At 36.2% G+C, this 16,702-nt stretch overlaps 1 protein-coding gene across 1 annotated transcript in view; it reads right to left on the minus strand.

The window, feature by feature from the left end:
• Positions 1–24: 24 nt before the first annotated feature.
• LOC101890572 (alpha-mannosidase 2) overlaps positions 25–16,702 on the minus strand; it is a 39,747-nt gene continuing 23,069 nt past the window's right edge. The window contains exons 2-6 of the mRNA XM_059118068.1: positions 5,483–6,593; positions 4,792–4,884; positions 2,828–4,724; positions 2,184–2,712; positions 25–2,112 (exon numbers count right to left, since the gene is read on the minus strand). Of these exons, the coding sequence (XP_058974051.1) occupies positions 1,368–2,112; positions 2,184–2,712; positions 2,828–4,724; positions 4,792–4,884; positions 5,483–6,022 (3,804 nt within the window). The 5' untranslated portion in view covers positions 6,023–6,593 and the 3' untranslated portion in view covers positions 25–1,367. The remainder of the gene's footprint in view (positions 2,113–2,183; positions 2,713–2,827; positions 4,725–4,791; positions 4,885–5,482; positions 6,594–16,702) is intronic.

The following is a 16,702-nucleotide window of genomic DNA, read 5'->3' on the forward strand; positions in this document are numbered from 1 at the left end:
TCTCTTCTACTTTTTTTAGAAATGTTTTTATATTAAAGACTTAGAAAACAAACGTTTTTAAATTACCAATGTCCAATACTTTATTGCCATTTTTAGTGTCAACATTTTCATTCCATACAATATTATTTTCCTTTTCTAAAAAACAATAAAAAAAAAACTACAAATTTACAGTGATGCGTGAATAATGTGTTCTGGATGTATAAAACCACTATGGATCTAGGATAATTCGTTTGTGTAATGCCATATTATAAAATGTTTCTTTTCTTTCGCATTTTAATTAGGGTTTCTTCTTATGTGACAATGTTTTTGTTTTGTTAAATAATGCCTGAGAAAAATAAACCTTTATTTAAAGAGTTTCAATAATAATAATTATTATAATAATATGAAAAGTACTTCAATTAAAAAGATTTATATTTTGTTTTCTAACGATTTATCGTAAAATCTGGTCTGGTTCAAGAGAAAAGGTACATACATACATATATAAAATGTACTCTGTGTGTGTATGAGTTACGGTTATGTTTTTGTTACATTGTAAATATACATTTTTTTCCTTAAATAAATACCATCTGAATCTAGTTTCTATATAATGATGAAGGACAAAAAGAGGACGTGTTGGCATATATTGCACTTCTTTGATTATATCTAGAACAAAATACAATATTAGTCAAATTCAGTATTCGACTCCATTCGATTCCATTGGAAATAACACACAATTTACAATTTAAGTGAAATTTCATTGATACTTCTGCTATAAAAATATTTGAACTATTACTGACCTACATTTTAAACTATAGCCTATTTTATTCGAATAAAATCAATTTAAAAAAATAATGTGTACTATTTGCTTTGTATAGAAACAAAAATAAAAATTAAAGAGGTATGATGTCTATAAAAGAAAACTATGCATATGCATATTGAAAAGAACACTCTACCAGCAAACAGTGTGTTCCATTGGAAAACTGACTGTTGTTGTCATGTGAAAGCTATTGCGAGTCGTTAAACAAAAAGTTTATTTGGAATGGTTGGACAAGAGTCAAAGGATGGAACCATGCATTCCGTGCATATTTAACCAAATAGTATTGAACAAATTTACTCCATTTGTAAACATAGTTCGTGTGAAAAATAGAAGAAGTTCTGTAAAAATGTTATATTCTTTAAGAAATTCAGTCATTTGGTAAAAGTGCTAGGTAGGTAGATAATTAAAAATTAAAGCAAAAAATCAGTCATTTGTATGTGTCGTGGTGTGTGTGTGTGTGTGATTGGTTGTTTGAGATTCTTGGAAATAAAAACTAAATAAATAAACAGCTTAAACTAAGTGCTTACATACTGATTCTTTTCATTACTTTTTTTGGATATTACTCTTAGTTCTAAGTCTTAAATGTGACATTGAATGTTAATAACTCCATTGGTTCTATGATGATGTCATTGAAACTCTTCAATTGCTTACGTCTATGTCCTGGCAATATGCCAGTTAAACTGGTGGTTTCCAAAGAGCTTAAATGCAATTTATTGAAATTAACATTTCCCAGGCCTTGATGTTGGAAGGGACACACACCGACAAGTAGGTCGATATCTTGTCTGTTGTTTACTGAACAATCGAAACCCTGCCGTTGTAATACCACTAAAGCTGACGATGAGGGAAATAGCTGCAATTGTTCCTCGGATAGGGTACGGAAATTGATCAAATGTACATCACAAGGCCAGGCGCCATTGTCCAAGAGCAAAGCTTTATTCTTTAGCTGAGGTGGATTTTCAAAATTCTCCACAAAGTAAATGGTGGGTGGATAACGCAAACCATTGGCTAAATAGTTTGTCAGGAGGCTGGGTACTTGATACTTTTTGGGTTTTGTTACCACAGGCATATCTTCTATGACAACCCAGAATTTGTGACGCGTTAGACGACTGTCTACAATACCTTCACCCATGCCACGATAATCATCATACAGAGTACGGCGGTCCAGCATTACCTCCAGTTGACCCGGTTCATAACTGGCAGCACCCTGAGCATGGGTGGTAAGTAATGAAAATCGTACTTTATCATCTTGCATAAAGGCTGCCGTTGTAATGGGGAAATAATTGCCCTCAATGCCAATAGAAGGCACCTTAACGCGTCTGGAAGGATAAAAAATGTAAAATAATTACAAACAATTCTTTGGGTTTTCTCTCCCTAACTCTAAACTCACCTATGAAATTGAAAACCATTTTGATCAGTGAAAAATTCTGGCAACTCCGGAATGGTATCGCCGTCTTTTAATGTGTCCTTATTAACAGGAGCAATATTATCAATATCCGTTATAAAACGCATAAACAGCTCGGTTTCACGATTCTTTGGCGGTGGTTCAAAATCTATATCATTTTCAAAATAGATTGCTGCATCCAAATGTGTTTTTGTATTGAAAATTCGAACTGTATGAGCCAAAAATGGTCCATATATTACGGTTACATCACTGGCAATCAATCCCGATGTTATAATAATACGCTTGTCTTCATATTGCTCTAAAACATCTTTCTCTGCCTCACTCTGCTCAGGATCAGTTTTAAACAGATAGGCTCCGGAATGGAATTGAGCACTGCGATAGGCGGCAAATTTAATGGCGCATTGCATTGGATTTAATAGCTGTTGATTAAGGCCTTTACGAGTGTTTGTCTTCAAAAACCCGGTCTTCTCATCAAACAATAAGCGCATGAAATTATTTTCCAATTGGATGTCGCCTGAAAAAAGAACAAGGAATTAGTAAGTGTTTGATACTCAATTTTTTATAAAGCTATTGATCTTTACAAATATTTCAATTTCACAGAAACAATTTGCATTCTTTAAGTTACTCACCTGGTGGTTTGGATTTTACAACAAACTCCTCCTTGACAATTGGCGTTTCGGTAGTACTTCCATCCAGTTGATCTGTGCACTCATCACAATAGATTGTTGACATCAAACGTTTGGCATTAACCTCATCTACTGCGACCGTGTACGAGGTCAATGATAATGGATCCAATTCAGCTAAGAACATTACTTCATATTGGCGTTTCGAAATGCGTATGCGAGCCGTTGTCGCTGATCCCATCATATTCATGCCCAACTCATAGGGATCACTGATATTCCAAACAGGATTTATTTGTACATTCCTCAGTTCCTGACCGGCATCGTTAAGAATTTTTACATAGGGTGTGGTGGTTCGAATTGTTAGAGCCTCTACACGTTTATGGGTCAATGAATTGAATACCACAAAATTAGCAGACTTGCCATCAGCCGAAGACGATGTAAACTCAATGGAGAAATCACTGTTGGGAGAAGATGTGGCCAATGGAATGGGTGTCTTTCGTGGCAGTTTACTAAAGTTATCCCTCTCCAATTCGCTGAGTAGGAAATTATGTCTCTCAGTGCCATTTTGTATTAGCAGTTCGATGGCTGATTGTTGCATACGAACTACGTCTTGAATACTTTCAAACAAACGCATACCATAGTCGCGCATAACAGCAGCCTTTGAAGTTCCAGTTATGGCATCGTGATGCTGGAACAGACCTAGATTGCGTCTAGCGTGAATCATTTTCTCATAGTTCTTTTCGAATATCTTAATGGCATTCTCATGATGCCTCTGGCGAGCTGTGTTGTAGGCCAATGTGAAGAGTATTTCGCCTGCACGAAGATTTTGTTCCAAATCTGCACTTAGAATTTTGTATGAAGGCCGTGTCGTAAAGTATCCAGACCAATATGCTGGTCTTCCCTCAGAAAAAATGTCAGAGTATACAAAGAAATCTCCCTTGAATGTGGGGAATTCAGCCGTCCTCTTCTTGATCTCATTGAAATAGTCCTTTGGTGTTCCAAACGAGATGTCGACGTTGTAGAGTCTTTTATTGGCCATAATATGGTCTATGAGCTTTTTATAGTTTGTATACTGTTGATCAACTTCGCGCTCTTTATTATAGCGAAAATCATCACCCACTGGTATCAGCGCCACGTTGTGTGGAAAGAGCGAAGCAGTACGTGAATACTGTTCCAACAGCAGCTGAGCCTTTTCCTCAACATTTTCGTCGGTTATAAACTGAGCTTTAATTGAATATTCGGTGTATTCACCAGGAATTTTACGAAAATCGAAATTTAAACATATGAAAGGATGAGGTCCACACGAACCTTTGATGGAGTAGATATCAAAAGGCATATTATGGGTAAGAAGACTACCCTTGCGATGTTGCTTATCTGTTGCACCACCATGTGAGTTCCAGTAGGGTGTCCACATAAAATCTCCCTTCTGATGTCTTGCAAACCATTGTTTCCATGCATAATGAATACGTTGTATAATTGCTCCCTCGAAATTGCTGCCGGATAGTAAATAAGGTACTGTACTGCCATGGCCAAATGGATCAATGGACCAGCCCACGGTGGGAGTGACATTTAAATTATTCTTTAGCCACTGATGGCCTTCAATCAATTGATCTAACATGGCATAGAGATGAACATTAGCCTCATCGGTCATCACCCAACCGCCAGTTGTTATTTCTAGTCGTCCCGAATTAATGAGTCTTTTCAGCGCCCTTTGCTTTGTGGGATGGGCTTGATCCCACCACAATTGGAGAAAACTTATTTCTGACCATATGAAAGTCATATCGGTGTACTCTTGCATTTTTGTGACCATTAGATTTAGAATCTGTCTCGAATCACTTTGGAAGTAATTGAGAAAGGTCTTTAGCCAGCCAGGATCGTTGTGCGAATGGGGAACGACAATAACCTGATAGAAAAAAAGAAAATATAGATATTTAGTATCCACTATGTTGCAATATTATCATGATACTTACCTTTAATGGTGGTCTTTGTTTGTCTTTCTTCTGAGCCTCAAAACGTTCTTCAAATCCACGATCCCAATATTCTTTGGTACGCACCCATTCAGGCTAAAAAGATATTGAAATCGGATAAATTATGTAAATAATAAGAGTAAGCAAACGATAGTTTAAATATGCCATATTAATGCTAATAAAGAAGATTGTGGGCACATATGCCATTATCGGATGTCCAACATTATGTTTCAGGAAAGAAAGATGATAGAGTTTCAATAATAGCCAGAAATTTAAAAAACCCCTAACTATTTTCTATAGCCCTGTTCTAAAACCTGTAACAATCGACTACAGTGCCCAAATATATCCGTTACTACTTTTTATTAAGAAATATGGCCGAGTAAAATATAGTCCGGAGATTGTCAGCTTCTGATAATAAAATAATATGTTGATTGTGAAACAGTGTTATCTAAATAATCATCTAACGAATCTACCCTTATAAAAATTGTTTAGTTTATATAAAAATATAAGATTATATAAAGATATATATAAAATATAAGATTATTTGATCTGTACTTCTCTATTAAATCGGCTACAACAATTTATTCATTACACATCTTTGAAGCAACCGAAATACATAATACCTTCTGATTTAGGTTACAATAAAATTGTTTATTACAATTCATCTCCTATTCTTTTTTCTTTCATTTCTTACCTGAAAATCAAATTTAGCATATTCATCTTGTGCTGTTATGTTGGTATCGCTCTCCTCTAAAATATAACATTTATCGCCCCATTGAGGATTATTGACATACATATTGGCGCTGCCAAAGGAACCATCAACGCCAATGCTACCAGCTGCTGCAGCGCCGTAATCCACTGCATCACCACCGACCGTATTCTGTCGTGGTCCATTGACTGCAGATTTTGCCATCAATTGATGTTGCCTCAATGCCGTTGGTGGGGCATGCTCATCTTCATTGTTGCCGTGTCTTACTTTACTGCCATAAATTCGTAGTTGTTGGGGCACAGTATTGTCGGCACCATTTTCTGCCACCAGATTGTTGCCTGGCCCAACCGCTGACGCCCCACTGCCGCCAGAACTGCCGACAAACAAACTGGCAATCGGCTCTTTGGGCTGTATGTTTGAGGGCTGTCCCATGGAAATGTAGTAGAGGCATAGCAGAATTGTTATAAAAGCCGATAACAAGCCAATACAACGTGCGGAGCCACGTCTAAAAATCTTAACAGTCATGGCGAATTTGTTGCTGGTGGTTGTGGTGGTCGTTTTTCGCTGCTAACAGATCGATGGATAACCGACCAGCGTCGTCAAGCTCTAATTTAAAAAAAGGATTCAATTTCAGCTCCTTTCCCAGGGGGGATTGTTGTAGGTTCTGTTTTTCTTGCTCTGAGATTCGTAGCCGTCGTAAAATTACGATTTCGTTGTCTTTTTATATATATATATGATTCAGAATATATAATTGTGAGTGTGTGTGTGTTGTTTGCAGTTGTTTCTTTGTTGAGCCCTCAGTATTTTGTGGTTCGCTGGCAGCCACAGCAGCTGCAGCACAAAAGGGCTGTGTCTGTGTCAATCTTAAAACTAATTTAACTGCTTGTCAGCCATATCAATGTCCACCATGATCTCCGCCGTCCTTGCCAGCAAAAAAAAAAATTCAACAACTGTCGGTTTGTTTTGTATTTTCTTTTGTTACGACGATTATGTCGGATTCTTGCTGTGGCTTGTTGGTTCTTTTGCTGGTGCTGGTGTTCGTTGTTGGTCAGCTACCGCCGTCGCATCTTTAGATGTCGTCGATTTGCAATACAATCTAAATGAGAAAATAATGAAAAAAGGATAAGAAATCATTAAATATAATTTGGATTTTGTTTTGTCCAATTTATTCGCATCGAATAAAAAGAGATTTTAAATGAATATCCAGTAAAAAGAACATGAACTATTCCAAAGATTTCTTACAAAAAAAAAAAAAATCGTTGGATTATTGGTGGCTGCAGAAAGTTGGAATTTAAATCGCTTTTTTTATAAAAAGGATACCAACTGTAGGAAACAAAATTACATTAAAAACAGTAGTACCTGATAGAAAATTCCTACAAATAGGATCAAATATGTTATTTCCCTTAAGAAGGCAACTTTTTTTGGTTGAGATTAGTTAGTCATAACTGAATGGATTGAAAATTTCCTCTCAGAGGGCTTTTTTTTTTACATGAGTTTGAATGGTTTTAATTGATATTTGAAGGCAGTGATGGAATAACTCTCTATAAAGGCGACAATTTTAAGTTCAGTGCGATAACATTAATTTCGATATCCTTGTATTATATTGGGGCGAACCTTGACTTCTGGAGACAACTTTTAAATTTTCAACAAAGATTGCTGCTAAGAACTTTGTGTCCTCAGTATCTGTAAACTAACATTTTCAATTACCTTGTGGATAAAAGTTTATCTCATATTATTTTATTATTAAATCAGCAACTGACACTCAACTTCCGTAGATATCATTTTCGTATATGGGCTGGCTACCACCAACAAATTGATAATAAATATCAACAGCAACTGAACTGCAAATTGTCACCCATTACCCTTGAGACCATTCATCATCAACTTTTAAATGGAGTATCGTGCCTAATGACCGGAAAGATAACAACAGAAATAATTGCATAAAATAAAAGCAGCGTCCTGGCAGACACACACACCGAGAACGAGACAAAATAACATTTAACGGGAATATCTTCCAAACAATTAAGCTTTTTAATAATAGTCAGCAGATCGGTAATGGAAATGGATATTTCTATGTAGTATGGATTCGTATTGCGTTAAGTGCAGAGTCTGTGTGAGTGTGTTTGGAGAAGAGGAGGAAGAAGTTAATTATTGTTGGCGCAAAAAAAAAAAAAAAAAAAAACGACAGTATCCCGAAAATTAATTTTTAAACAAAAAAATGAAGAAAGTAAGTGCCAAAAACGGCTATGGTTTTTTGAGGATTTTCAGTGAAAATGAAAGAGCAAGTTGGCTACTTAATTTGAAACCTAGTTTTATTAATTTCATAAATGCTTGTACAGAATACATTTTCTGGCAAAAGCTAAAAAGATTTTGCTTGAAATTTTGATTTTTTTCTTGGTGTTTTAAGGACAAAAAATTCCGAATTTTACTAGAAAATGCTAAACAAAATTCTAACAATTAAAATAGTATCAGTCGGTTTTCAAACTGTGGACCCTTTATAAGGGGAGGTTCCGAAGCAGTTGGTCATTATTGACCAATTCGTATTTGACTAAAGACTGATATACTTTTACTTCATAAACTTATATATGAGATATGTGCAATTTTTTTTAAAAATGTGGAAAAACAGATATAGCGGTCGAAGTATTCCATTTTCACACTCCATCTAATACAGATAAAAATATTGGTATGTTCAAAATTTGAAGGAAATTTAACATTTATATCCAATTTTTTGCGAATAAATAAAAATTTTATATCAGATTTCCGGTTAAGAGAAATATTTAGATATAGCAAGTTGTAAAGAATCGCCGACTTATTTCGCAAGTTATAACAGATTGTGACTCTTTGTGGGTGAGGTACCTGAAGGGGTTCGCAGATATATATCATCTTCACAACAGCTCCTGCATTAGCAAAAATATATATGAAATTTGAAGAGAGTTGGTTGCTTATTTCGCTTTCTTTGAGCGTTTTGTATTTCAAAATCTTGAAGGCTATGTAGGGGAGGTACCAGAAGAAGCCGTCCAATCTCTACCATCTTTATAAAAGATCTTGTGTTGATGGAAATATTGAGATGTATCAAGTCTGAATGGAATCGGATGTAAATTTCCAATTTTAAGAGCTTCATGGATACTCAAAATTTTGAACCTTTGTGGGTGAGGTACCAGGAGGAGTGGACCGATATTACCCATCTCCGAACTTGATAATAAAATTACGATGTACCAAGTTTGGATCAAATCGGATACTCCCTTCCAGAGTTATTTTTATTTCCGGATTTCCTGGCCAAAAATTTGGGACTTTGTAGAATTTTGAAGACCTTACCACTTAGGTTTGACAAAAATATTAAGACAAACAAAAGTGCACCAGATCGAAGACTTCATTTACATTATACAAGATCATAGCACAGATTTACTCGGAGTGAGACTTACTCCCGAGCAGGATTTCTCGAATATTTTGTTATGTGATTTGATGTTGCTGTGTTCTGTAGATAAGAGGGTGGGGAGAGTGAAAGAGCAAGCTGAATCTGCTCCTTTTTGAACGAATTTTGCTCCCACTCTAAAATGAAAAAGTATACTCGCTCTTATTCGAGCGAAACTGAAGGTTAGAGTTTTGCTCGTTTTATTATTTATTACTCCCGCAAGTTTTTCTGAGGTCTGTACCAAATTTATGATTTTTTTTATTTTTTTAAGGATTCTATTATCGCACTTCAAATTTAGTAGAAACATTTGTATGTATGACGTTTGGCAGAATCAAGGATTAATTCAACATTTTCTAATTTTAACGGATATATTTCATTTTCATTTTTCATAAAAAATTGCGGTCTTTTTCGGAAGGTACGATAGGAGTAAGCAATTTTTTTACTCTCACACCTGAACTAAGTATTAAATTAAAATTGCCGTGTACCAAGTTTCGACTATTTTTGGTAACATTTTCGCCTTATATGTCATATGAGGTATCAGAAGTCGTACCCGTCCTTTAATTCGACCACGAGAGGTCACACAGACAAAATCTATCGAAGTCTACTTCATTTTATCCAGGGATCTAGGTTGTTATTTTGATGATGCACTTTTTTCCGTACCAAATTAAATGCATTCTAGGGATCTAGGTTGTTATTTTGATGATGCACTTTTTTCCGTACCAAATTAAATGCATTCGCAATTTTTCGGCTGACCGATACTGTGGTTTCTCGTCCATATAGAATGGTCAGTCAGGTCGGTTGCGAGAATGAATTTCATGTCATGTTGTGGAATTCGTTTTCAATGTTGAGCATTTCTACAACTGAATTATAGAAATCAAATGGACCCAGCCAAAAACAACAAAAGCACATAGCTAACCATCCGACAGACAGACAATATGAATAAATTTAGTGTTAAATGTAACCTGTGGCCGGCTGGTCTGGTCGACCGTTTAAATTGTTTTCATGACAAAAATAACAACAAACATAAAGAAGTGAAAGGGGTGAGGGGTAGAGAGGTTTAACGACAACAACATCAATGGTGTAATTTTCAATTTTACACGCAATCGATGGGGTTTTTTTCAGGGGGACAGAAAATAGAGAAGCCAGATATAAAGTATGACCAAGAGACATGCACATTGTTGTTTCGTTTCCATTATTTACTTCGTGTTGTTGTCGCATTTAAGTTGCAACATTTAATGTTGTTTCGTTAATGTAACAATTTATGAGAGCAATTAGATGATAGGTGATGTTGTTTTGGAATTGATTCAAAAAGTGCTGTACTGGAATGAAACTGCTCAAATGGGGCAGAAATCCTATAAATGTTACAATTTGGTTTGTAGGATGATATCAACATTACGATGCTTAGGACTCTTTGTATTGAGGGCGACAGGCCTTACCTGTGCTCTGCCCAATGACTAATATTCAAGGTGTCGCTGCGAACGAGCAGATCGTTCTTTCATTGCCACTTTGTTTCCCATGAAGAGAAATGTTGTGGCGGGTAGTGCAGCCTCTAAGCTTTATAATGTTTGATATGCCAGTCGTATGAATGTGGGACGCCTTTAATGAAATAACAGCATAATTAATGTTGTCACTTAACCAACCAACCGACCAACACCACTGACATGCCACCACAAAGTAAATGCAAAAAAAGTTGATGTTGTTGTTCTTGTTGTTTAGATTGTTTTGCACTTTCTCGTTAAAATGTTAAAATGAAAACAAAAACGATTATTTAAACAACAGCAGCAACCATTCAACAACACCTGTGCATGTGTTGTCAATGTTGAAAAGAATCTGTGAGCCCTGCTCGTTAACATGCACATTTGTAATTTTATGTATGTATACCCTGAACCCAGTGCCCCCCATCTTTTATCACACTCTTTGTCCGCTGCTGTTTTCCTTGTTCGACAATGACTACTGCCTGCCTGCCAAAGTAAACGACAGGCCAAAGCAGCAACAACAGCTTGATTTAAGTAAATTGTTGCAAAAATCTAAATTGGAGAACGCCCCCATCGACTCGGCAGCACCTGCCTGATGTCAGAAACATTCCGTCACAACTAATGTTGTTATGGCATGGCATGGCAAATCGTCTACATGAATACATCACATGGATGATGGGGGTATGGATGACGCTACTCTGGAGATGATACATGTGCATGTATTATGAGCTGGAATCTGTTGGAAAATAGAAATTTTTATCCACCTGGTCTAAGTTTCGAATGATTTCTGAAAAATCAAACCAAAAAGATAATCTCATGGAATTCTTATTTAAATTTTTGCAATTTTATACACTTGTGTCGATTTTCTATTTTTATACCCTCCACCTTGAAAAGGAGGGTCATTCCGTTTGTAATAACCCTAAATATTTGTCGTAGACCCCATTAAGTGTATATATCCATGATCAGCATAAAATTCTAACTCGATTTAAATATGTCCGTCTGTCTGCCTGTTGAAATCACGAGACATCCCACATTATTTGACGCAGAGCTTCAAAATTTGGCACAAAAATTTGTATTATGTCTAGGATGGTTGGTATTGAAAATGAGATATATCAGTCCACGTTTTGGTACAGCCACCATATAACGGGTACCTCCCGACATTCGGTATTTTGACACATTTTTGTTACAGATTTTTCTAAAAGATGGAATTTGTAGGTCATAATGGGTTCTAGCTCAGGTCGCGGAACATTGTATAGGTCCACGTTTTCCTATAACCTCCATATAACGGTTCCTCCCCACATTCGGTATTTTGATGATTTTTGCCACATTTTTCAACGGATTTGTCTAAAAATTGTTATTTGTATTTGGAAATGGGTTCTAGCTCCGGTGAAAGAACATTGGTCCATGTTTTTTTAGGTCCATGTTTTTTTTACCCACGACATTTTTTCAATATTGGCATTAAAGACTCGCAATAGATAACAATCTTTGTAATTTAAAATTGTCTATATAGGCACCCGTTTTGGTATGCCCCATATAACACCTCATTAATCACACGACCCTGCTGGTATTTGAAGTATAAAGTGGAACATTCTTGAATTCAGATACTTCTATAGGAAAATGTTTCTTTTACTCAAAGGTGGAGGGTATTAAAAGTTCGGCCCGGCCGAAATTAACAAAAAAAATAGGGTCCATTTCTTCTTGAAACGTCTCTAACAAAGGGTCAAAACCACAAAAATCCTGGTATTTCCAAAATGCAAGCATTTCAATTTTTTAACTTTGCAAATTCTACTATTTTTATCCACACCAAATTCAGAGGATCCTAATCAATTGGCACTTATGTGTGATAAATGCAAATCAGCAGCAGCAGTCGAGAGTGGATGCACAGCTTCCATTATTCACGACTTTATTTGGCTTGGCTGAACATTTGTAAGCACAGCTACTAACCATCAAAAGCAGCATCATTTTATGAGAGCATCATTACAACGGCATTGTTCGCGTATTTACGAACACGTGCTTCCAAACAGACAAAGGCCCGGTAATCGGTAAATGATATTTTGTTTGGGAGCGTGAATTGGTGCAAATTATACGAATTTGCTGGCAACGTAGTTGATGTGATTAATGGCATAAACACAAAGTTTCAAATTTAAAATTTTACCGGAATAAAGTCTGAGTCTAGTGTGCGGAATTAATATTCGGCCATAGCCGAAAAAATTATGAGCGTATGAACAAAAAGGAAATAACAAAATACGTAAATGTGAAGAAAATAATATTTACATTTATTATTCAAAGCTGTAGCGTAGTAAAAGCTGCCGATTATTTTTTCTTCTAATTTTTTTCAGAGGAATGTATTTTCATACTGCTTTTGAGAAAATGTTTCCTCTTATCAACGGATCCATATACACAATGTTCGGATATATACCATATCCTGTCTAGACCCCGTTTCTAAGAAATACTTTAACCGAATGAGGAGTTATAAAATAATCAACTTTGTGGTGTTGCTCGCAGGCAACCTTATCTTAGTCGAAAAACTTCGTCAACTGCACGAACCGTTTGATCGTTTATGATCTAAACATTTAAATTTCTTCAGGTATATTCTTTAAACCTTAAAGTGAAACACGACCACTCTGAGGATTTAGATTTGGACTCTCAAGAGGATCCAATAATATGATTAGAGCATGCCGTGAGGATATTTGGTTACCAAAATGAAAATGTTATTTGACGTAGTTTCATGATTTTCTTCTCAAAAATTTTATTAAAAAACCATGTCTAAAAGCTAGACCAATTTAAGAGCTGGACGTTTTTATCTTAGGTCTTTTAAGACGTAGTTGCTTTTTTATGGCAAAAAAAAAATATTTTATTCCATTTTAAATTTTAAAACATATTGGAAATAATTTAAGCATGTCGACAAAACAATGATGTACGTCAATATCAAATATGCATGCACATTCCTGCAAAATAAATACACTGCCGATTTCTTTAATAAACAATGAATCAGCAAAAAAATGTTCGAATATCCATACAGCCGAGCATCGCAGTTTGAGGTAGTCCATTATTCAAATAATGACAACAACAGCAACAATAAAACAACTTTTCCCTCATTAGCATTAAATGTTTACACATTTACGAAAATACCCTACCGTAAAATGCATACAAAATTTATAGTTCGGGTTATAAGTTTTCTTCAATTGGAAACAATGGCATGACAACTGGCAAAAAAAACAAAATCCTGACTCAAATTAAGGAACAAAGTCAATATCTTTTAAAACAAGTAAAAAACATTAAAGGGCTAAGTACATAAGAAGCTTGAAGTCATGGCTAGGCATATTAATGTCAAATTATAATGGAAAACGAAGGCTGGATTTTAGTGCGGCTCTGTAATCCCTTTGTGAAATGTCACAAAATATGCCTAGCCATGACTTCAAGCTTCTTATGTACTTAGCCCTTAAGTTCAGACGGGCCGAACCTTTAATATCCTCCACCATTTGTAAAGAAAACATTCCACTTTAAACTACAAATACCAGTAAGACCGTTTGGATAGTCCAGTTAAACTTGAAAAAAAAAAACATAAAATGGGTGACGCCGTTATATTGGTCCATAGCAAAACGGGAACCTCTAAGCAGAATTTTATACTTCAAGGATTGTCATCTACCAAATCTTCTCAAATATCAGATTTGAAATCATTTCCTGGGTAAATATGGCTAGGATTATCAAAATACCGAATATCGGTGGATATCGTTATATGTGCGTGGACCTAAGTATTCAATGTTTCACCACCGGACATAGAACAGGACAAATTCAAATTTTTAGACAAATCCGTGGAGAAATGCGGCAAAAATCATCAAAATACCGAATATCGGTAGGTACTCGTCCGACAGCTGTTAAAATTATATAGTGACAGCTCATTATATTGTTTACAATCGTACAAAAGTATTTTGGTGAGACTTTTCCAGAAAAAAAGTTATTCATGATGGAATTCAAGCGTGATAGCTCGATTTCTTTATATTTGGCTGGACAACCACAAGTGGCACAAGAGCACTCTAGCAATTAATTGTGAATAAATCTTATGTGTCTCGTACCATCGCTCATTACCTTGATATTGGTAGCGTAGTGGACGGAAGAAAACAGCATCAGCAGAAATGGTTCGAAAGCAAAGAAGCGACTTGCTAGAAAACCCGCGTCGCAGTGGCCGAAAAATTTCTTGCAAGCTGAACATATCGCAATATTCCATTCGGCAAATATTGAAAAATGAGCTCGGGGAAAGCCATTGACATTCCAAAAAGTGCAAGAACTTACACCGCAACAGAAAGAAAATAGACTCAAAAGAGCTAAAGAATTGCTTCGCTTGGCCGAAAGTGGTGAACTGCCCAATTTGGTTTTTTCCGATGAGAAAAACATTCGTTGTCCGGCAGTTTGTAAAACAAAATGATCGTGTTTACTTGCCAAAGAGGTCAGCTGAAAATGTGCACCTTCGGTTGGCCACCAGAACTCAAGCGCCGGCCATGGTGATGATGTAAGCCGCCATAACAGCCGATCACCCTCTGCTCACCCTCTGCTCGTATTAATCAACCGTGGCATCAGAATGAATGCCGAATATTATCGCGAAAATATTCTGGCCTTGGGCACGCAAACATTTTAGCCGCAGACCTTGGACATCCCAACAGAGCTCAGCACCATCACCCTCCGCACGCGCCACCCTATAATGGTAACAAAATGAGGGTCCTCGCTTCTTTTCAAGCGCACAATGCCCACCAAAATCTCCGGATACAAATCCGTTGGATAATTGTGTCTGGAGTATTTTGGAAAGCAAGGTTGGCACTAAAAAATACCAAAGTGTCGATCACCTCAAGCAAGCGCTTCTCTAGGAATGGGCCAAAATACCGCAGAGCAACATTCGGGCAGCGTTTGACGGTTTCATTGGCGGTTTGAAAGACATATTTCGTGCCGAAGGTGACCAATTCGAACAAATCTAAACTTATTCTAAAATTTGATGCTATTTCCGACATTTTTCGCTTTCATACAATAAAATTTAAGAAAAAAATGTAAAAACTATGGCGTTTGATTTTGTTACAGTTATTTTTTATTGCCCAACTGTCATACAAAAAAATATTGATATTGGTCCTTATTTCGGCATTGTATATATCATTTTGGAGGGTATCAAAATTTCGGCCCAGCCGAACTTACTATTTTAAACCTTGATTTGTTTTAACTTATTTCTATGAAAGATGATTGCCATCTCGATAATTGATGATTGTCCGAATTCATACATTCTACCTAGTGTCAGAATAAAGATTCCTTGTTATAGACCATTTTAATGTTATAACAACTACATTTCTAAATTTCGTATTGTTTCATAATGTTATTCATTTGCAAACATTTGCTCTCTACTGTTGTTGTCTAGCAGTGTACCTGTGCCTCATACACAATACTTTCACATTGCAAAAAAAAAAAAACTACGAAACTGTTGAATGAATGGGCGAGGCACTGAATGAGTGAACGAAATGTTGAACGATATCGATTAGCAATCGCAGCTCGGCCGTTGCGGTCGTCACATGTTGTATCGTAAGTAAGTCAAGTGCTAAAGACGAACTGATACACCTACCTACCTACAGACATGTGGTATGACGAATTAGCATACAGAACGACGTCTCTTTATTTTTTGGGTCAAGTACAGAAAGTTCTATTGTTGTGGGTTATTGTTTTTGAACTGAGCGAAATAAGCGTACAAGAATGGCACGAGTAGACACAATAATGACCTTTTTCATGTTTAGCTTAGACCTCTAAAAGGAAAAGCGATTACACTTTCTATGTATGAAATGAAATTTCGAAATGATATACATATGTATTTTGCAGTGTCATAATTTCAAATTACACAGGTAAGAGCGGTGTGTATTTAAATTTCCACTTTCACAGAGCCACGTACGCTTTGTCACTCATCCATAACTAGCGCAATTAATGCATTTACTTTGATATGAGGAGGAGGATGGCAAGGAGGAGGTGCGATTAAAAGCGTATCAAAATCATTTGTGACAATAAATGCTTGTCATATTTTAAAGTTATCATTCTCGCATATCATCATCATCAGCGAATGCCATGGAGTGGACCACTAATTAGTGTCACCGCACTGGATGGATGCCTCGGTAATGGTGGTCAATTATTATTTGTGTGTGTTTTTTGTTGTTGCTTGCCCTGGCCTAGTGATCAATACACTCAAGTACTGGAACGATAATTACAGGAGAACGCCGTAATTGGATATATGTAAGTATGTGGGGAGGAGGGCGGGATAGTAATAACTAGAATAAAACAGCACAAACAACAGTC

This window comes from Musca domestica, unplaced genomic scaffold, assembly GCF_030504385.1.
Source record: "Musca domestica strain aabys unplaced genomic scaffold, Musca_domestica.polishedcontigs.V.1.1 12, whole genome shotgun sequence".
NCBI classification, from domain to species: domain Eukaryota; kingdom Metazoa; phylum Arthropoda; class Insecta; order Diptera; family Muscidae; genus Musca; species Musca domestica.